General features: G+C 44.5%; 1 protein-coding gene across 10 annotated transcripts in view; it reads right to left on the bottom strand.

The window, feature by feature from the left end:
- Positions 1-12,631: 12,631 nt before the first annotated feature.
- The window catches only part of LOC147022139 (transcription activator GLI2.L-like), a 312,620-nt gene continuing 302,289 nt past the window's right edge, over positions 12,632-22,962 (bottom strand). For all 10 annotated transcript variants that reach the window (XM_085892759.1, XM_085892757.1, XM_085892752.1 and 7 more), the window contains one exon: positions 12,632-17,742. In XM_085892759.1, the coding sequence (XP_085748885.1) occupies positions 15,239-17,742 (2,504 nt within the window). In that variant the 3' untranslated portion in view covers positions 12,632-15,238. The remainder of the gene's footprint in view (positions 17,743-22,962) is intronic.

Genomic DNA, 22,962 nt, shown 5'->3' with positions numbered 1-22,962 from the left:
CCTCCAGGCTTTCAAAACAGCTGTTCACCACCACCACCACCTGTTATCCAAATCCTCGATATTTTCTACCCCCGATAATCCACTCAAGCCCTCTTCCTTCAATTCCCCTGCTTTCCTTCCTGAAAGTCCCTGTAATGTCCATCTTCTCTTCCCCATGTTCCCCGTCCCATCCCTCTCCCTTCCCCAGATCTCCTCATGTGTCTGTTCCCCACTGTTTTGTCCCTCCCACTCCCACCCCTCTTGTCTCATGCCCCCTTTCTGTGCATTGTGTTTTAGCTCTCATACGAGCCTCCACAAGGTATACAAAAAATAAAAATAAAAAACAGTGCGGAAATGAACGTTGCTGAAATTTGGAACATATTACCTCGACGTACAAAGGTTTTACTTCTGAAATTTGCAGCCAATTTTGTCCAGTAGAAGCTGAGAAACGAATTATCAGTCCCTGTGTTAAAGTTGCATTCAGAGAAACCGACCCATGTGAAGGAAGGGGCACTTTGCACCTCCCTTTATATTAGATGCAGTCCCTCCAGAAAGTCTACACCCCCTTCAAAATTTTCACCTTTTGTTGCCTTCTCGCTTGGAATTAAATTGCATTAAATCAGACTTTTTCCACCTTTATTTACACATCGTAACCCATAACTTCCAAGTGAAAAACAAATTATACAAATTTCAAGAAATTAATTAAAAATATAAAATTAGAATATCTTGGTTGGATAAGTGTCCACCCTCCCCCCCTCCCCCAACCCCCATTGAGTTAATCCTTGGTGGAAGTACCTTTGACAGCAATTACAGCTGTGAGTGTTGGGATAGGTCTCTACCAACTTTGCACACCTTGATTGGGCAATATTTTCCCATCCTTCTGTACAAAACTGTTCAAACTCAGTCAAGTTAAATGGGGAGCATTGATGGACTGCAATCTTCAAGTCATGCCACAGATTTTCGATTGGATTTAGGTCAGGGCTATTACATGCAGGGCACAGTGTCTTGAGTTTCGGATCTTGAGTTTGATCCCCTGTGCTGCCATTAAATAACACTAGGTGGGTTGCCTCAGCCTGTCATCCTTTCAAGGTTGGCAAAATGAATACCAGCTTAGTGGAAACAGGGGGCAATTAGTGATTCAATGGCACAGCCATGCTCCCTGCAATAAGGCACCTATCAGCCATAAGCTGCATTGAAATAATAACAACTCAACAAAATATACTTAATTTGATGTTCTTAATACAGGAAGGAAAATAATGCTTTATTTTATGTTCTTAATAACCCTTTTATTCATGAAAATAATGAGCATAAAAACAATGCACAAACATGTTAGTTATGGGTACAGCTTTGACAAATTTTAAAGTTGAAGTCTCTAACACTATTTTCCCTCTTAGCCCCGAAGTTTGTGGATTTACAGTTCACGTGGATTTTCAAGAATGTAACCTCCGTGAACAGCAAGATCCTCCTATATATACTAGAGCACTGCGTGGGGTATAGTGTTCTATGAACTCTCCAGTATTGATGTGATGCCTTTCTGTGAGGGGTAATGGACCATTGATAATATTGGCTGCTCTTAGAGCACCCTTATTCAGGACATTTCCATGTGTCTGTCTGTCCGCAAAACTTTGGTCAAGCCTAGGGGCTAAACCACTCAACCGATTCCAATGAAATTTGGTAGGTAGGACCAATATTTCTGGGAATCGTGTGCTTTCGAATATGGGACCCCGGGCCCTAGCAACGGCCCTTTAAAGTGGTCAAAAATCAAAAAAAAAAAAATCGAAAAATCGAAGCTTAGAGTTCTGTGTGCAATCTATCTAGCTCCCTTCATGCCAATTTGCAGCCCGAACAAAAAATATTTGTAGGAGGAGATAGGTTTTGGGCGAGTACATGTCGAACGTTTCAGAAACGGTTAATTGCGAATATCTCTAAGAGAAAGAGTCTGATTTTGATGAAACTTGGGTGAAATGTGTACAATGTGGTGAGTATGTACACAAAAATGAATGGTTGCTATGCACAACACTTCCGTTGCTTAGCAACAGCTAAAATACTTTATCGTACACTTATTGTGGACTGTACAAAAAAAATCAATACCTCCGAAACTGGACCTCTGAGGGACCTGTTTTTTTGTGCCCAAGGACAATGTCTTACAGCATCATATAAAAAAATAAAATCTTTAGCGAATAGATAAATGGAATTACCAGGGCTGCCATTTGTTAGAGTCTCTTTGGAAACATGCCTGAAATTTCACAAGGTGGGTTTCTGGGTGCAAACTAAGAGGGCTGTGACAATCATATTTATTGTGCTAAATTGATTGATAGCATGTACATGAATATCGGCTAGTCACGTCAGCCAGCTTTCCATCTAGAGCGAGCAGCCATGTCGCCTACCGGCTTGTATCAATTTTAACCACTTTGCCCTGCATGCAATAGTCTGGTACAATACATTGCTGATGCATGAAATGTGTAACTTGATTAGAAAAAGGATATAGATGCTGAGGTAAATTTATTGCTTATTATAACCATGAGATACAGGGAAGATAAATGAATCAAATAGAACAGCACGTGGTGGAGCGCACACCTTCGACAGGCTGAACAATCCACGTTTTGTATCCCATGATAGGTCGGATCTGGATCCGGATCTGAACCATAACATAATCGGCTTATTCTTTTAAATTAACTAACTCGTCCACATCTTCAGAAGTTATCATGCTATATATCTGTTTTTGGCCCCATCTCTCAATGGTGAAGAATCACTCAAAAATTATCGGATCTGGATCCGGATCTTCACCACAATCGAATCAATTCTTCCTTCTCACACACCCAACCTGTCCAACAAGTTTTGTCCAAATCCGTTCACAACCTTTTGAGATATCCTGCTCACAGACAAACAAACAAACAAACAAACAAGACATCGTGCAGAGCAAGATACTTGTAAAATTCTGAAAACAAATTTGACCTTAAAAATAATTGGTGGTTGAATTTAACGACAAAGATGCAAAGCCTCTTCAAATTTCAAGTCAATCGGATGGAAATTGTGGATTTTAGAAATGTCACCCAAGTTGACCTTTTGCCTATGTTGACCTTTTGGCATATGTTGACCTCAGAAATAATGGGGTGGTTGAATTCAGCAACATGATATGCAAACCCTGTTCAAATATCAAGTAAATTGGATGAAAATTGATGATTTAGAAATATGGCCTATGTTGACCTTTTCACCGAAAGACCACAAAACTAATTGGTGGTTGAATTGAGTGACTGGATATGCAAATTCTGTTCTAATTTCAAGTCAATTGAATGAAAATTTATTTCAGAAATATGGCCGATGCTGACCTTCTGGCCTCTGTTGGTCTATGTTTTGGCCTCATTTATTAACGAGATTGAAAATAAACATTTATTAACCCTCTCCAGGACTTCCTTTGAGTGGTGTATTTTTATAGGTTTTAGTGTAAATCCAATATTGCTGCCAAACCATGTGGCCTATGACATCATATGTGTGAACCTTTTGTTCCTCATGGAAAGGCGGTCATACCTGTAAAGTTTAACCTCGATCTGTTCAGCCACTTCAGAGAAAATGATTTTTGAAGGTTTTTATATATATATATATATATATATTTTATTTTTTTTTTGTATACCTTGGTCGAGGCTCGTATGAGAGCTAACACACAACTCACAGCAAGGAGGCATGAGACAAGAGGGGCGGGAGTGGAAGGGACAAAACATTGGGGAACAGACACAGGTGAACTGTGGAAGGATGGGGAAGGATGGGGATGGGACGGGGAACATGGCGAGGGGAAGATGGACATTAAAGGGACTTTCAGGAAGGAAAGCAGGAGAATTGAAGGAAGTGGGCTTGGGTGGATTATCGGGGGTAGAAAAGATCGAGGATTTGGATGGGGGAAGATAAGAGGTGGTGGTGAATAGCTGTTTTGAAAGCCTGGAGGGAAGAATGGGAAAGAATAGAGTGAGGAAGTTTATTCCAAAGGCGGGAAAAAAGAGGAATGAAAGAGTGAAGATGAGCAGTGATTCGTGATTTTGGTAGTTTTACCAGAAGGGGGTTGTTGGCGGACCTTGAGCGACCTGTGGAAATGTGGTTGGGACAAATCACAGAGAGAGCAGGGGGGGCAAGGCTGGAGAGGAGTCGGTAGAAGACAGAAAGACCACCGACCAACCTGCGGTGATTGAGTGAGAGGCCCAAAGACTCAGCTTCATTGCGGGAGATGCCAATGATCTTAAAAGCCCTGGTTTCGACAGCGTGAAGCCGAGAAAGGTGGGAGGCAGGAGCACCAGCCCAGAGGGGAGAGCAGTACTCCATCAGGCTACGGACAAAAGCTTTGTAAGCTTTGGCCTGATCTCTCAATGGTGAAGAATCGCTTCTAAAATTCTCGAATCTGAATTCAGATTCAGGTCTTCACCAAAATTGAATCAATTAGTCCTTGTCACACACCTAACCTGTCCACCAAGTTTCATTTGAATCCATCTAAAACCTTTTGAGATAGTGTTATATATCATTTTTGGCCCCAATCTCTCAATGGTGAAGAATCAGTTAAAAATGAAATAATTATTATATCCAGATCCGGATATGGATCGTCACCAAAATTGAATCACTTTTTTCTGGTGGCATTCCCAACCTGTCCACCAAGTTTCATCAGAATCCATACATAACCTTTTGAGATATTGTGCTGTATATCGTTTTTTGTCGTATTTCTCAATCATGAAGAATCACTTCAAAGAATCTTGGATCCAGATTCGGATCTTCACCAAAAGCAATCAATTAGTCCTTGTCATACACTCAACATGTCCACAATGTTTCATCCGAATCCATCCACAACTTTTTGAGATGTCATGCAATATCGTTTTTAGCCCCATCTCTCAATGGTGAAGAATCACTTAAAAAAAAATTTATCGTATCCGGATCCGGATCTTCACCAAAATTGAATCGATTCATACTTGTCACCCACCCAACTTGTCCACCAAATCTCGTCCGAATCTATCTGTAACTTTTTGAGATATTGTGCAATATATCATTTTGGCCCCATCTCACAATGGTGAAGAATCACTTGAAAAATTCTCGTATCCGGATCCAGATTCGAATCTTCAGCAAAATTGAGTCAATTCATCCTTGTCATACACCCAACATGGACAAGTTTGCATCAATAACCATTTTGAGATATTGTGCAACATATCGCTTTTGGCCCTAATTTTTGGCCCAATGGTGAAGAATCACTTGAAAAATTCTCAGATCTGGATTTGGGTCTTCACCAAAATTAAGCGTTGCTGTCCTTGGCCAGTCACCTACATGCACAAAAAATTCAGAACGATTGCTTGAAAACTGTGGCCAAAAATCGTGTGACAGACAGACAGACAAACGTGACAGACCAACATACTTGGTGAAAAAACCAAATTCATCAAATATTAACGCACGTGACCAACCAATATACTTGGAAAAAAATCTTCGATTTTCACAAGTGACAGACAAACAGGGGTGAAAGCATAACCCCAATCCACCTTGGGTGGCGGAGGTCATAAAATAAGGATCAAAGGGTACGACATGAATGGAATACCAGTGTGGCTTAAAAGCAACGTGATATCTTCCAAAATACCAGAATGAATTGGTAATTGAAATCAACATTTAAAAGCTAACGGTCATAATTTTGGGATAATACTAAAAATAAATCAATATATACATGTGATGTGCATGAGAAAATAATTGGAGAGGAGGAAAAAGGGGGGGGGGAGGGGTGAGAGTGCCCATTGTGTACCAATGTGAAGAAAAACCGTCGCAATCGTATCTGCACTGTCGACCAATGGTGGGAAGGGCTACACTTGTATATTCATGAGATAGGGTGACCACACGTTCGTTTTTTTCTGGACATGTCCCCCTTTTTAGTCCTTAAATCTCTAAAAATGTCCGGGATTTTGCGATTTTTTTGCTTTTGCATTTTCAATGGGATAAATTTTAAAGGGGAACCCAAATGCTCAGACCACCTCGACACTCTTCTATCCCATGATACCCGACAAAATTGATATGATGTCTTTTTCCAATTTCTGAATTATAAAGTAGGTAAATTTGTGATTACAATTCGAAATCTTCAGCTCAGCATGACGGACCTGGAAGTAGACTATAAGATTCGTCCCATACGGAAAATTTATTGATTTTTGCACTCTTGAATTTTGCTGCAATCTTGGATTTCATGTTAAATACTGATCAGATCTAAATTTTATTGACACCAGTGGATTGCTGATCCATTAAAACCATGGACCAGAACCAACAATTATGTTTTTATCACAATTATTGAAGAAGTTAGAGCTGTTTTAGTTATTCCAAAGCCCGGTGGCGGCCATCTTGAAAATGACAGTTTCAACCCATTTCCGGATGTCAGATTTTGGTAGACTTTTATTCTGTTGATCAGTATATCCAGGAGGAATGAAAACCAATGAAAAACCTTTTGTTGCAATTTGTTGTGGGTCAGGTGGTATTTTGACCCGACTATTAGACAAGTCTGCAAATCCAGTGTTTGCAGGAATTTTCTCAGTTCGGCAAAAAAGGAGATCCGCTCGTCATTCTTGCTTGGAGCGTGCACATTGAGAATTGTGAACTTGATCTGATTGATAGAGAAGGTCACGGAGGCGAAGTGTCCATCAATAATACTCATAAATTTAAGGCAGGACGGATGGAAATGTTTCCCTAAGACAAACATGATGCCTGCCTTCGACGTGGAGTTGTTACTGAAGAAACGTTCCTTGTCCATAAATCGTCGCCACTGAGCCTGATCAGATCGGACAGCATGGGTCTCTTGTAAAGCCCCAGTCACACCTTGACATTTTAGCCAGGAATGGCAACGTATAAAAATGTATGTAAAACGTTGGCGTACGCTGAAGTTTTGATGTTTTTTTTTTTAAGTTTTGGTCGTATTCATAACGTGTTGGTCGTATGCATAACGTATTAGTAACGGGCGCAGAACGTTTCGTTGTGTTAAAGATAACTTATACCAACGAATGCTTAGCCTGTTGTCAGCGTTCACAACTTATGCCCAACGATAGTTAAACTTAGTCATAGCGCGCTGCACGTATCGCCGACGAACTCGTGGCGTTCTCTGTTAAAAACCTGCCGCACGCCGATTTAAATCATAACCGCCTGAAAATTGGAAGTGTCAACATCGCAGTCACACCTTGACGATTCAGCCAGCGTATGCCTACCTATGAAAAATATGTCTAAAACGCTGGGACACGTCGAATACGGTATGGGTAAGTTGTGTATACGTTAGGAGCACGCTGAAAAACAATGAAGTACGCTGTCATATTACGTGGTACGTCTAGTACGTCGTGAAATTTCAAGCAAGCTGAAAATTTTACGACGTACTCGACGTATGGCTCACAAGTTCCGCATACGCTGGCATAAGTTCTCGGCACGCTCTGCAATCGTTGACACACATCGGCCACACGTTACTTGTAAGTCGAAACACGTCGAGGTAATGTTTAGCATACCCGAAACTTAATTTTTAACCTATGAGTGACGTGCTTTGAACCTATTAGTAGCGTGTTTTGAATCTATGTGTAACGTATCTCAAACGCACATTGGCGTATGTAGATGAATTTGATTGACATCTTCCGGACGACCACAGAACTTACTGAACGTGTTACTAACTTACAGCTACCGTATAATGGCGTATTGGCAGCGGTTAGGGGAATTGGTATATACAAATGGGCTTCACAAGAGGAACCCGTCAGTGTTCCAGACTCCATGTTGAGTGGATGTCAATGTCAGTCGCAGTGGCAGTAGCAGTAGCAGAAGTAGTAGTAGTAGTTCGAGAGAATTTAGTGATGTCGATGTTATTAGTAGTAGTAGTAGTTCGAGAGAATTTACTGATGTCGATGTTGGTGGTAGTAGTAGTAGTAGTAGTAGTAGTAGTACTTTCAAGTAACGTGTTGCAAAGTGTGAACAACGTTCGTGTAGCGTGCTTACAAAACGTTACTCATAGGTTAGAAATAAGTTTCGGGTACGCTATACATTACCTCGAGGTGTTTCGACTTATGAGTAACTTACAAGTAACGTGTTTCAACGTGTGTCAACGATCGCATAACGTGCCTACAACTTATGGCCAGCGTAGCGGAACGTGTGAGTCGTACGCCGGCATACCTCGTAAAATTTCAAGCATGAAAAAATTCGAGTAAAACCCAAAAGTTCAACGTTTAAAGCCAGCGTACTACCACTTATGGCTGTGTTTTTCAGCGTGGTCTTAACATATACAAAACGTACCCATAACGTATTCGACGTGTACCAGCGTTTTACACAAATTTTCCAAAAATCGGCATAAGCTAGCTCAAACGTCAAGGTGTGACTGGGCCTTAACAAAGCTATGTCGAGACCGTTGACCTCTACCAACTGTTTAATTTGGATCTTGCGGAGCGGACTCCCACCACCATTAACATTTATCGTTCCAATCTTGAAACTTGCCATGAGGAAAATAATAGTTTCGAAGAATAAGATCAGAAGTGGGATAATTGATTAGGATCCCTTTTCACCTTGGCAATCAGTTTTTTTAAGCGGTGACGGTGTGTCTGGTGGAAACCGAATAAGTCAGGCTTACGTACGATAGCCTGAGCACACTCAAGGAAGGACGGTAGATCTGGAAAGTATTCCGTCAGGTTTATATTGTGTTTCCTGTATGTATTTTGTAAGAAGAGTCTTATTTGTTCAGGGGGGGGGGGGGGGAGGGTGGCGGTGGGTAGGACTTTGACCGGTGAGCTTCTCCACCATTTCCACCTGACTGTTCCAGTTTGCTTCCTCCAAGTCAGATTCGTCAGAGTCAGTTTTAGTTTCCGAGTCACACAAACTTGTACAGTCCTGCATATCGATACTGTCGTCAGTATTGATACACGGATCTGTATTGGTTACCGGGTCTATGTGCTCTTCCATTGTGGGAACATCTCCTGGTGAAGTAACGGAAATAATCAGGGGATTTGATGAAACGGAAACACCATCAGCGGATGTAGAGATCTCGCTTCCCTCGACCGTCCCGGTGTTATCGACCTCCAACGGCGTGAAGGTATACAGTACTTTGGGGGTCTCTCGTAAAACATCCATTTTAACATTTCCAGCTTCACCACGTGATGGACTGTGAGCAGTAACAGGGTTAACATTTGTTTTGCTATTTCCTGCTGACAAGGATTCAGGGTTAACATTTACCAAAGTGACAGCAGGTTCACCACCAGTGGTCTGTATATCACCGTCAATGGACTTTCCAATAGGAGAGTTTTTAACGAGTGAAACAGTTTTATTTACTGCGATAACGGGTAAAGCGGTCTCTGTCAGGGAGACGTCAATGTCCTCACCGGCAAGTAGGGTAAACTTGTTGGTCGTAGGTACCGGGGTCTGGGTCCATTCCATATGTCCCGGGTCCATTCCGTATGTCCCGGGTCCATTCTGTAGGTACCGGGTCCATTCTGTAGGTACCGGGGTCCGGGTCCATTCCGTATGTCCCGGGTCCATTCCGGGTAAACATTACAGAGTGACGTCAGTCACAACTGCGGGACCATTACCGACAGATTCCTCGTTTGTAAATGCTCCCTTCTTCTGGGTTAAACGACCATCAGGTAAAGTCTTTCTCTTCCTTGATGAAACGATGGTGAAACCATCACAAACATTCGTTTTGCTGTTTAGACTATCAGACTGGGAGGACTGAGCTTTGTTACCGGACACAGGATTCGCTTCCTTCACAGTCGAGGAGGAGGAGGAGGAGGAGGAGGAGGAGGAGGAGGAGGAGGAGGAGGAGGAGGAGGAGGAGGAGGAGGAGGAGGAGGAGGAGGAGGAGGAGGAGAAGAAGAAGTATACTTGTTGACGACGTTTGTTTCATCGTTTGACGAAGTCGCCTTTGGGCAAGATCGTTTCAAGCGTCCGAAATTACCACATTCGAAACATTTCAGGGTGTCAGTGGTTACGTAGACCTGGTAATCATGATTATCAATTTTGAGTTTTAAAACGATGTTCAAGGTTCTTTCAGCATTAGAGGGAGGAAGCACCACACGAGCTTGTCTCCGAAAAGACATCACATGCTTCGTCCGATCGTCCTGGCTCCGTAAAGGTAACATGGTGTTCTGAGAAACCACAGAACCATAACGAGATAGTTCGGAGATCAGCGTCTGATTCTTCAGGAAAGGAGGAGCGTTGGAGATCATGTCCTTCAGGGTCGGAGTGTCCAGAGGGGAGACGAGCACGAAATGTCCGTCATCTGTTGATAGTCCGGTCGATACGATTTCGTGAACCAGTTCTGTCTCAGACACGAAGATTACCACACGTTTGTTCATTCGCGAGGGGCACGAACTTTGTCAGTACCGACTATGTTTCCTGTAGCGATAACGAGATCCTCGACGCTGACGTCGTCGGGTGGGACACAGATGACGCCATGTTTTCGTGTTAATGCTTCAAATGCAGAATAACGGGAAAACGAAGTCATGTTTAGGAGGGGTGATTGCTCTCGTGCAGTAATTAAATACGAGCCGAGACAGGTTTCAAAAGGAAATAAATACTGCTGCAGTGAAGAAAAAAAAATGATCAGTTGAAGAGCCGGGATGGGCCGCCAACTAAAAGTTATCCACAAGAAGCTGTGGGCTCTCTCTCTCTGTCTCTGTCTCTGTCTCTGTCTCTGTCTCTGTCTCTGTCTGTCTCTCTCTCTCTCTGTCGGGCGTTCGTTCGTTCTCTCTCTCTCTCTCTCTCTCTCTCTCTCTCTCTCTCTCTCTCTCTCTCTCTCTCTCTCTCTCTCTCTCTCTCTCTCTCTCTCTCTCTCTCTCTCGGGCGTTCGTTCTCTCTCTCTCTCTGTCAGGCGCTCGTTCTCTCTCTCTCTCTCTCTCTCTCTCTCTCTCTCTCTCTCTCTCTCTCTCTCTCTCTCTCTCTCTCTCTCTCTCCCTCTCCCTCTCTCTGGAGGGGGGTGGGGTATAGGAGGGGGAGGGGAGGAAAGGGAGGGGAGGAAAGGGAGGGGAAGAGATGAACCGAAGGGCAAACCGTGAAATAACAAGGACAGATGGGCGGGGAGGGGTGACGACGACGCGAGGGAAGGCCAAAGCGTGAGGTCTAACGAATAGGGGAGGGTGGGGGCACAAATAATGATGCGTAGAAGGAAACAAAGGAAGGGAGGTGAAAAACAATGCGAAAGGGGATAGAAAGGTGAAAAAAAACAGTACAGATCACAGCTCACCAAGATCATACAGCCGCCATGACACTCCACTCGACTCGCCAACAGCCAGCAGGGAGACACACACAGAGAGAGAGAGAGACCAACAGAGAGAGAGAGAGAGAGAGAGAGAGAGAGAGAGAGAGAGAGAGAGAGAGAGAGAGAGAGAGAGAGAGAGAGAGAGAGAGAGAGAGAGAGAGAGAGAGAGAGAGAGAGAGACCGACAGAGAGAGAGAGAGGGGGAGAGAGAGACGGAGAGGGAGAGGGAGAGGGAGAGGGAGAGGGAGAGGGAGAGGGAGACCCCAGCAAGGTGCTCAGTCTGTGATTCACTATCTTTTCTGAATCCGTACCATGCACACCTGTTTGATTTTCTTCAAGAGCTTTTTATTTGATATTTCATTTTTACTTCCCCAAACACAATGCCAAAACGAAAGTGTAAACTGAAGAAAAATTCCCATATTTTTGAAGTGATCAAGAAGAATGGGAAGCCGAGTGCTTGGTATGTCGAACCAAGCTTGGTACATATGTCTCTGTGGCAAATAAAGATGCTATTGATTTACAATCTCGTGTGGACTCAGACAAACACAATATTTCATTATTTGGACTGGAAGAACAGTGGTTTGCAGTCAAAATTAATTGAGGTCCAGAACACACCTGATGAGATTGCCATTACGATTGCTTAATACGTAAAAGAAACTTTTGAAAAGTGTCCTCTTTTTTCGGAGTGTCCCTCTCCGGAGTGTCCTCTTTTTTTTTTTTTGGAGTGTCCCTCTCCAGAGTGTCCTCTTTATTTGGAGTGTCCCTCTCCGGAGTGTCCTCTTTGTTTGTTTTTTGGATTGTTCCTCTCCGGAGTGTCCTCTTTCTCCGGAGTGTCCTCTTTTTTCAGAGTGTTCCTCTCCGGAGTGTCCTCTTTTTTGAAAGTTCAAATATGGTAATCCTACGTGAGACCAACTGGTATTAAACAACAGGTCCCTCAACATTAAACAGTATTAAACAACAGGCAAGCCTGTGTCCACCCAACCCCCCCCCATTTTATGGTTATAACCCCCCTCTCCACTCCTCACCATCATTCAAGCACCCCAATGTCCATCTCCACTGGGCTGTTTGAGTCCCACCTCACAGGCTGTTAAAGTCGTAAAGGGAGCGAGGGAGTCGTTGCAGTTTTGGAGAAGAGTATGAGCATTCTGTAGTTGGAGTTGCAATAGTAGTTGGGAGTTGGGGGATGAAGAGAGAGGAATGACTGTGATGTTGGCTGGATATGACGCATAAAGAACAAGCATCTGTCATCTGTTCCAGGTAACCCAGGTTCCTCTTCACAAACTGGGGATGGGGGAGGGGGGTTGGGGCAGGGCAATTTGACTCACACATATAGTTTTGTAATATAATTTGCTTCTTTCAATGCACATAATATCAAAAATAAATTGAAAGTAAAATTTTGCTTAATCTCGTATTTGAAATATCTGAAAAGCAAATATAAAGAAAAGAGTAAGGCAAAAAAAGAATATGGGTTTATTTGGTGCACCTGGAGGAACTCGGGGGCATTTAAGTGATGGGATTCACGGTTGACAGGAAAGCTTGAACATTTACATATGCTTAGCAAAATTTTACAAAAAGGGGGTGGGGGAAGGACAAAACAAAAAAACATCCCCTTCCATTTCTGTGATACACGTGTAAAAGTTGCAAAACATTCCATTGTAAACAATGGCCTACAAAAAGTGTTAGCCTTCATGTGAGCGACGTCTCAACTCGAGTGAGATCCACGCTGGTACCATCTTATCCCCGATAAGGCTGCCATTCACCCTCGTCCCATTAACCTTGCCGTTCCTCTTGGAGTGGTGGGTGACCATTGCATGGTGGACGTTGCCTTCTCGAACATGAATTTGGTCATCGCAAACTCGAGAGTGCGTTCTAATCTCGTGACAGCTACAAGATAATGTATGTACAACGGTTTCAAGAAGGATTAAAAAAAAAAAACTTTAACATAACAGTACATTGAAGATGCAACAAAAAAAAACAGAAAAAAAGAAATACATTTACAGTTGTACGTAATATCCACAGTAACAAAAAATAAAAATAAAAAAGGCATTGCGCTTGGATACAAAGGTGCAGCTTTTTTTTTCTTTTCTTTTTTGTTGTAGACTCGTATTATCATGTAAACGAACAAGCGTTCAACTCGTTTGTCTTTTAAAGTGTTTGCTGAATGCAAAACCTAGAGCGTAACTAGTGTAGCATCAATTAAAAAAAAAAGTAAAATCATTAACAAAAAAAAAAAAGAAGTATAAACAAACAACTAAAGCCGCGTAACAATGGGTCAAAGGCACTTTACACCTGTACAAGCCGTCCGTTGTTTAAGGCTCCAGGTGTGTGAGGCATTTTCTGGCCCGGGAAGGCGACAGGTGTTACTGAGCATGTGCGCTGGTCCCAAGATGAGAACGCGAATGGGAGAGAAAACTGCTGCTCTTAAAGGGAGATTTTGGAAGTACAAGGCGATTTTGGAATTGCTCTTCATTACATGGTTGAAGCGTTGCATAAGTTAAAGTTGACAGACTCGAAGGTACATATGGTGGTATAGAGCTTCTAATGAAACAGTAAAACCTGTACATCTGTTCGTGTAGATATTTTCGCTTAAAAGCTGCCTGCATCTGGGGCAATCTAAATATTATGTACGCAAGGTGGAGAAGGAAGAGGAGGAGATTAATGGAGGAAAACGAAGATGTAGTGAAAATGGAATGGCCAGAACATTGGATTAAGGTGACGTGTGTAGGAGAAAAAATGGAATGTGGTGAAAGGGGATGTAGAGGGGGTGAGAGGTTAAAAGGTTTGCCATTTTTGCGTATATAATAAGTAAACATAACCCCGATACAACATTACTTCGAGGTAATCCATTGTCAGAACACCACAGACAACGGAATGACATTCACACGATAGAAATAAAATACTTACAAGATATAAACAAGAGAGTTTGATATAGTATTGAGTGACAATGAGAAAGAAGCAACATTATGCACAGACAAGATGATTTTAAAAAACAAAAACCCAAAACGGCCATAATAACAGGTAGCTTTGAAGATCAAGTCTAAAGAGGTCTCTACGCTGTCGCTTGTTAAACCTTCGCCTGTCAGGTTAAACCTTCGCCCCGTATATGTAGGCCGACTCGAATCGCAAGGTGAAAAAACAATATTGTTCAGTCGATGATTCACAATGGTTCTAAGATGAAAAGATTTGTACCACTTACGAGGAACTTCCTGGAGTACCTACTGTAGATCTTCCTTGGTAAGTGATGGGGAAAAAAAACTATTGGAGCAAGGTGGCGGTACAAACAGCTACTGCATCAGGAAGGTCTGGTGGAAGCCGGACCAGCCTTCAAGAAGCCGGACCATTGGATTAACTGGACAATATTAGAGGTTATGGCTTGACGTCTTTGCTTACTGGTTGATAGTCAAAACCGCAAGTTTCCTGACAAAAAAACATGCACAGACATCCAAAAAAAAAAAAAATTGCATTTTTACAGCGGATCATTTTAGGCACTGCCTTCGACAAACAAGTTCGATAAATGTCCAACATGAATGTCTCTTGTAAAGCATAAATGTTTCGCGTTTTAAGGCATTGAACACACCCCACCCCCTGCCTACCCCCTCCCTACCCCCCTCTGTTCTTTGTTCTATATATCTTACCACATTTGTAGGCACTTTGTATTCACATCCCGCAAAAGGAGCAACAAAGCAGCTGCAACGAACAAATTGCAATCACAGCCATAGTAATTATTACACAGCAACATGATGGGGCATTCATCCATAAATGGTGGGACATCAAATGGATAAAAGGTTTGAAAAGAAAGTCCTCGTTTGCAATTGTCCGAGCTACCATGCAAGTGGTTCCTCAAGATTTCCATAAACCTCAAAAATTTGAGATGATGTTATGACTGTGATGGGTATTTTTTTTTTCGCAAATTTACTTACTATCAGTAATGATAGTAGCTTTTCAAGGTATTACATTTGTAGGCCATCGGTTTTGTTACATTAATTTATTATTTTTGCTTTTAAGAATTGAGGATTTCAGTGTCTGGCTAACAGGAGGTGGAAACCACCATGGATCATGGCATCATGCTCAGGAACTTGCTCTCCTCTGCCAGTGTTGATAGCATTGAACTCATGTCCCCGATTGCCATGTTGGAGATACCAGGTGCTACAGGAGGCAAAGGGATGGTTGAGGCAGCGAGGGTCGATGTAGGACCACTGCCTACAGCCGCCGGCATGAGGTTGAAGGAGCCACGTGGTGTTGTGAGACGTGATGAAGCCTGTGATAGATTCTGCAGTAGGTTTGGGCTGAGTGGGCCTGATGCCAAGCTGAAGTGGTCACCCTCATCCATGATCATTGCTTCAAAGTCAATTTGAGAGGGGAGTGATGCATCCAATGTTGCTAGGTCAACAGTTGTGCTGCTACTGACCTGCTCATTGGTAGGAGAAAGTGCCCTTCTATGGCCAACCCCATTTCCATAACTCTGGCCCTCACCTATCTGGTTAATTGTCCCAGATGCAGCTCCACCATCATACATGTGGATTTGGCCTGTGTAGTGTGTAACAAGGTCTGGGACATGATCTGACCGGCATGGGCTGCTACGAACAAGGCTACCAGGGCTCAAACCATTATCTGTAGGGTTCTGTCCCATTCCATAGGCCTGATGAGGCAGGGCTGAGACATTTGCATTTTTCCTGTAAACTGGAGGCTTGGGATGGAGGTGCAACTGTGCAGTACTGTAGCCTGCCGCCTGATGATATTGCTGATGTGGTTGGTGAGGATGCTGCAAATGTGGAGCTTGAGGATGCTGAGACAGATACTGCTGCTGTTGTGTTTGAACTTGTATGCCAGAGCTTCGTACAACATGTTGTACATTTGGCGCAAGAAAGATCGAGTGACTGGGGCTTATGCCTGGATGATTTGGAGAGCTGTACCTTAGTCGGTCATTGGCAGTGGCAACCAAACCTACATTATGAGAAGCTGGGCTGATTTGCCCAATAACTTGTGATGCGAGGAGTCTTGGCTGAAAGTTTGTGGCAGGAGTGCGAGTTGAAGGCTGCATACAACCTGTAGGAGAATGATGCATCATTGTGCAAGTTGGAGTAGGTCTACCAATGTTTGGACTGGTAATATTACCCACGTGGCCCACACCTGATGTTGTCTGCATACTGTATCCGAGTTCTGCCATACCCAGGCCTTGTGTTTGCCGATGTGCTCCATAAGTAGCTTGGGATTGCACAGATGCATGCTGTGTAGACTGAGGGAAACCTGTTTGGAATGAAGGCCCTACATCATACAAAGATTGTTGCTGCTGCTGTTGCTGTTGCATTGTTGAGAGATTACAGTGGTTAGCCCTGCGACCTTGTGGACAAGACCCAAGTGCCTGCTCAACACTCCCAGAACTAACTTCATTCCATTGGATTGGCATACTGCTACTTGTTGTTTTCACACCATCTGCCGGACTTGCTGGTGCGCCAGGGCTGGAATACGTTTGGGCCAATGGGCTTGCCTGACAGTGGTTTCCAAGACGAGGAGAAACAAAGTTTGGCCCGTTGTTGAGTGTACTTGCATGTCCACTACTCCCTGCTGCAATGTAATGGCCTCCAGGACCAATGGTGAAACTCTGTCCATCTTCATAGCCATTGATATGTGTTCCTAACTCACCTTGTTCTTCAGCGATGTATTGCATAAGGTCATCGGGTAGCATGACCTCATCTCCTACTTCCGCTTCTGCAGCAGCAGTTTCCATTGCAACATTTTCACTGATGCTTGGTGGTTGTGAAGAATAGAGAGTCCCTCCAGTGGTCAATGTGGCACCATGCACATCCATCCGCCCATATCCCACCATGCGATTTCTTGCTACTTGCCGTTCATCACCAAGTGCTCCAGGTTGGCCACAGCGAAGAATTGTGGGTAGGCATGACCGGCGGAGGTCAGGGGCAGCCCCAGGTCCACCAACAGGATCACTTGCCCGACGTTGCTCCAAACCTGGTAGTTCATGAGGTAGAGGTGTGCGATTTGGCCCATAACCACATATAGCACCACCATCACTGCAGCGCCGTTGACATGCTGGTGGGACAATCCCAGGGTGAGGAGAAGGTGCAGCCGAATCTGTATGGCAGTCATCGAGCAGGGCCATACGGCTGCGCCAGCCCATGTGCTCCATCAGTGGCAGTGGAGTGGGTGGAGGGCCACCTGTTGCTGCTGCATACTTTGCTTTGAGTCGATACTGCTGCAGTGGCGTTAAGCTCAACAGCCCTAGGGGCTGCCCAGACTGGCTGGCGTTACTGGAGCGCCGAGACACATCTGTTGAGATGGGATCATAGGAATCAGCGGTGCTAATATGGTGGCGGATGGCCGTAGCAGAGTTCTGACTTGATCGGCGACTGGAGATGTGACCAGGTGACACCCCTGAGGAACGGCGTGAACACAGAGCTGCTGAACTGGTATCACTTGTACCACTGTCACGGCGATCGCCAAGCTCGGTTACCGTTATTGGTTCAATTAAATACGCTTCCGGAATCAGCTGTTTTCCCAGCAGAAGAGGAAGACGACTGCTTGCAGAAACCAGTGACATACCTGAGTGAGGGGTGAGACAAGAAAGTCGGTAAGTTAGTTGTGTATTTCAAAAGCACATTTCTCCACAAATAATGCACATAAAATCAACCGAGAATATGTCGGAAAGGGGAAAAAAATTTTTACAACAAAAATAAATAAATAAATCATGAACTCATTCTACCTGTTTTTCCTTCATTTGATCATTCTTTATCCATTCCATTCTCAATACTGTTGCTCTGAATTGAACCAATATTCCTCTTAATTGAACAAACTTGCTTATTACTTGAAAAGCTTTCAATAACATCATAAAATGCTTCATTTGCCAAATCTCTCCATCAGGAAGACCCCAAATGTTCTTCTTCATCAAGAACTATTTTTTTCTTCCTCACACAGTTTCTTTCTCAAACCTGTTCAAAGATGCAAACGCTCAGTCCATTGACCGTTCCAGTGCACTTGCAGCACTGTTTTCCTCCGTGCATTGAACAACCCCCTCATTTTACTCCTCTTGTGACATCTGTCTCCGTGTAGCCAAATTGAGATTATAAGAAGTCCAATCTGCAAAGGATGTCTGCTCAGGACCATCAACTCCCCTTCATGTTTACAAACCATTTCATAACCCTCTACGTCAGTATGCCCCCCTTGTCATCCGCCTTCACACCAGCACCCTCCCACCTCTACCCCATCCCTTTGTCCCCCAACTCAGCATTCGTCCACCCCATGTCTCCCTTCCAAGATTCCCACTCATCCCGCTCCCTCAAATCTTCTCCCTCACCATTCCCCCTTCCAGCTTCCTGCTCACACCACTTCATCCAATATTTCCCCTCGCCATGCCCCCCTCTCAGCTTCTCCCTCACACCATCACTCCGTCACTCTCAGATTCCCACCCACACCGCCTCCTTTTAGCTCCACCCACCCGTCAAAACCCCTCCCAGCTTCCCCTTCCTCTGCCTCTCTCCAAGTCACCCCACCCTTTCTTCAAGTTTCCACACCTCCCATCTACCTTCATTCACCTTGCCCACAGCACCTCCCCTCCTCTCCCTAATTGTGTGGACCTTCAACATCTGAGGCATCGCTTCCAATCTGACATCTATCAATCCAGGTTCCTGCTGATAAAACAGACATTGTGCTTTGCAGAATCCTTCCTCCAACAGGACATCCCTGAGTCCTTCGTGTCTCTCCCTGATTATTGTCTCCTCCAATTTGATACCTGTGAACTCCATCCTGGCGATGGAGTTGCACTTTACATCAAGAACCCCATTTATCACTTTCCGTGTACTGATCTTTTCTTTGAGCTTCCAACCTCAGGAGTACCTTTGGCTGTGACTTCCCCTCTGTTCCCACCTCTTGTTTGTCTGTGTGTCAGTTTACTCAGGCTGACTAACAGTACAGGGCCTGCAAGCTGCCATATATGACTTCAGGACAAGTCTCGAATATCTGCCATCCCTGATATTAACGACCTGGGAACTCTCTATCTCTCTCTCCCTCTCCCTCCCTCTCCCTCCCCCTCTCTCCCCTCTCTCTCTCTCTCTCTCTCTCTCTCTCTCTCTCTCTCTCTCTCTCTCTCTCTCTCTCTCTCTCTCTCTCCCCCCACCTCTCTCTCTCTCTCTGGTATCATACCCATCCTCCCACCCAAGGTACACTGAATCCTGTAGTGAGGCATTTGACTTGAATAAACTTGTCTTCTCTTACTGGAAGGCAAACACGATTGACGGAAACCTCAGATCATCTCACAAAGCCCACAAAAACTGTCACTCTCAGTAGAGACAGAAAAAAACATCTGGCCTACCTCAAGACTGAACTTTCAAACTTGTCTCCTTCCTCTTTTTTTTTTCATTTTTTTTCTTTTTTTTGTATACCTTGTTGAGGCTCATATGAGAGCTAACTCACAACACACATCAAGGGGGGGGGGGGAAGGACAAAACAGTGGGAAACAGAGATGTGATGATCTCTGTGGAAGGGGGAGGGATGGGACGGGGAACATGGGGAACAGAAGATGGACATTACAGGGACTTTCAGGAAGGAAAGCAGGGGAATTGAAGGAAGTGGGCTTGGGTGGATTATCGGGGGTAGAAAATATCGAGGATTTGGATGGGGGATGATAAGAGGTGGTGGTGATCAGCTGTTTTGAAAGCCTGGAGGGAAGAATGGGAAAGAATAGAGTGAGGAAGTTTATTCCAAACGCAGGAAAAAAGAGGAATGAAAGAGTGAAGGTGAGCAGTGATTTTGGTAGTTTTACCAGAAGGGGGTTGTTGGCAGACCTTGAGCGCCCTGCGGAAATGTGGTGGGGACAAATCGCAGAGAGAGAGAGCAGGGAGGCAAGGCTGGAGAGGAGTTGGTAGAAGACAGAAAGACCACTGACCTGCCTGCGGTGATTGAGTGAGAGGCCCAAAGACTCAGCCTCATTGCGGGAGATGCCAATGATCCGAAATGCCTTGGTTTCCACAGCATGAAGCCGACAAAGGTGGGAGGCAGGAGCACTAGCTCAGAGGGGAGAGCAGTACTCCATCAAGCTGCAGACGAAAGCTTTGTAAGTGGTCAGCAGCTCAGGTGGGCCGAGGGAGGACTTTGCACGATGGGGGATTCCCAGTTGGCGACTTATTTTGGATGCCAGGTTTGAAATGTGGCTTTCCCAGGAAAGATCATGGCAGATCGTGAGACCCAGAAGCTTGAAAGAAAGGACTTCTTCCAGAGGATTGTTGAGAAAGTGGATGTGGGGGTTTTCTAAACGGTCCTTTCGGAGAGACATAGTGAGAGTGTGAGATTTCTCCGGATTGAAAGACATGTTCCACGTGTTGGACCAGTTTGTGATTTTATCCAGATCTGCAGTGAGCGAAGAAGCTGCTGCTTGCCGGTCTGAGGGATGACAGATGGTACGGCAGAGGGTGGAGTCATCAGCAAAGAGATATAGAGGATTTTCCAGAGTCAGAGAGATCATTGATGAAAACGAGAAAAAGAACAGGGCCCAGAATGCTACCTTGAGGAACTCCAGCCTGGACAGGAAGAGGGGATGAAAGAACTCCATTTAGGGCCACACGTTGACTGCGACAGGAGAGGAAGTCTGCGAGCCATGAGTGGAGATGGCCTTGGACACCATAGGAAGAGAGTTTGGTGAGCAGGGCAGTGTGCCAGACCGTGTCAAAAGCACGCGTGTCCTCTAAATGCGTGTCGCATGTCCGCATGTCCAGACCGTGTCCTCCAAAACTGGTGATGCCTTGTCAAGTCTGTCTCTGGAGTATGCTCCCCCTCCATCTCTTCTCTCACTTCAAATGGCACCACAGCCGACTCCACCCGTGAGAAGGCCGAATTCCTCAAATGCATGTTTGCTTCAAAATCTTGCATCCCCAACCCCTCGCTCCTGTGTAAACATCCTATGTAATCGCACCTAACTGCTCGTCAACTCTGTGTTTTACACCGGAGAAGGTGGAGAAGTTTCCGGCAAACTTCTATTCTGATTCTGCAACTGGCCTGGACGGCATCAGTGTATGTCTTAAAAACCTGCTCTGCTGCTCTTGTGCATCCTTTTTCTGCTCTGTTCACCCTATCATTTGCCCAAGGTGATCTTCCATCTGCTTGGAAGCCAGCCAACATCACTGCATTACATAAGCATGGTGTGTAAACAGATCCTCTTAACTACAGACGTATTAGCTTACTTCCAATCATTAGCAAAGTTATGGAATACATCATTGCAGTTGACATCAAACCCTTCCTTTTCTCCAATGCCCTCAACTCAAACCATCAGTTCAGATTCCTATCCAGTCACTCTTCCCTGGACATGCGGCTTCTGCTCTCCCAACAATGTTAGAGGCCCTCAATCTCAGACATGAGATCAAAGCTGTCTCTCTGGACATATCTTGAGCAATGGATACAATCTGGCACCTGCCTTGCTCTCAAAACTATCTGCCTATGGCATCCAAGTCCACCTGTACACATGGCCTCGTGACTTCCTATTGTCAAAGCAACGTGTGGCTCTCAACAAAATCCTCTCATCTCCTCTCTGTCAACGGTAGAGTCCCCCAAGGCAGTGTTTTGGGCCCAGTTCTATTCCTAATAATCATCAATGATATTTCTGACTTCGGGAAACCTTCTTTATCTATTTGCTGATGATGACACCCTCTGCCAAAGCATCCCTCATCCTTCAGATAGGCAGGCAGAAGTCTCTCCCCTTGCTACAGACCTAGGTATAATCAAAACCTGGTGAAACACTTGGAATATGTCTTTCAATCCTGACAAATCTCTCACTTTCCCTCTCACTCTTTCTCTTCGAAAGGACTGTCTGGCAAACCCTCTCATTTCTTAACAATCTCAACTTCCTATCTACCCTAAGAAGTTCAGTCACTCAAACGTTTGAGACTCACTCTCAGTTATGATCTTTCTTGGGGCAAACCACACTTCTAAGTTGTTCTCCAAAGTCAGGAGCTGACTGGGCATCCTTCGTCATGCAACTCTCATCCACATACAAGTTGTCTTATCCACCTATAACTGGATGGCATGGAAACCAAGGCCTTCAAAATCATTGTTATCTCCCTTGATGAAGCTGAGTCTCTGGGCTATCACTTTCACATCACAGACAGCTCGGGTCTGTGGTCTCTGTTTTCTTCCACCTCCTTTCTGGTCTTGCACATCTGCCATTTCAGTCATTTGCACCCTCCCTCCCTATGTTTCTGCAGTGCACATGTGGTCTGCCAGTAACACCCTTGTTGTGAAACTCCTAAAATCCAGACTCACTTCTCCTCTCCACTCATTCATTCTTTTTTTCCTGCCTGTGGAACCAACTTCCTCAGTCTCTCTTCAATCTCATTCTTCCCTCCAGGGCTTCAAGACAGCTATTCACCACAATCTCAGGTCACTCCCATCCACAACCATGATCTTTTTTTTTTACCCCCATTAACCCTCCCAAAGCCCACCTCTTTCCGAGTTTCTAGTTTTTCTTTCCACTTCGATGATTGAGAGTTTGTAGCAGTATCCATCTTGATCACCCAATCAGTTCTCCCCTCGCTCTCATTCTTCCCCATATCCCTTATCCCTCCAAGTCTTCCTCAATTTTGTCCTTCAATGCTACTGTTGGTATGCTTCACACCCGTCTTCCTACCTTTCTTTTTGTCGTTACATTCTGGTCCGTGCTCCTCCACGAGCCTCGACTCTGTAGACAAAAGGAGCCCTGCCAATGGAATCGGATGAAACTGACACATTATGGTTTGAGCCCTAAGAGTCTTGTTGGTAGCAGTCCATGTTGGCCAGATC

This window comes from Eptatretus burgeri, chromosome 8 (genome assembly GCF_056783735.1).
Source record: "Eptatretus burgeri isolate ZD-2024b chromosome 8, Ebu_testis_v1, whole genome shotgun sequence".
NCBI lineage: Eukaryota > Metazoa > Chordata > Myxini > Myxiniformes > Myxinidae > Eptatretus > Eptatretus burgeri.
This window is presented reverse-complemented; position numbering and strand designations above follow the sequence as displayed.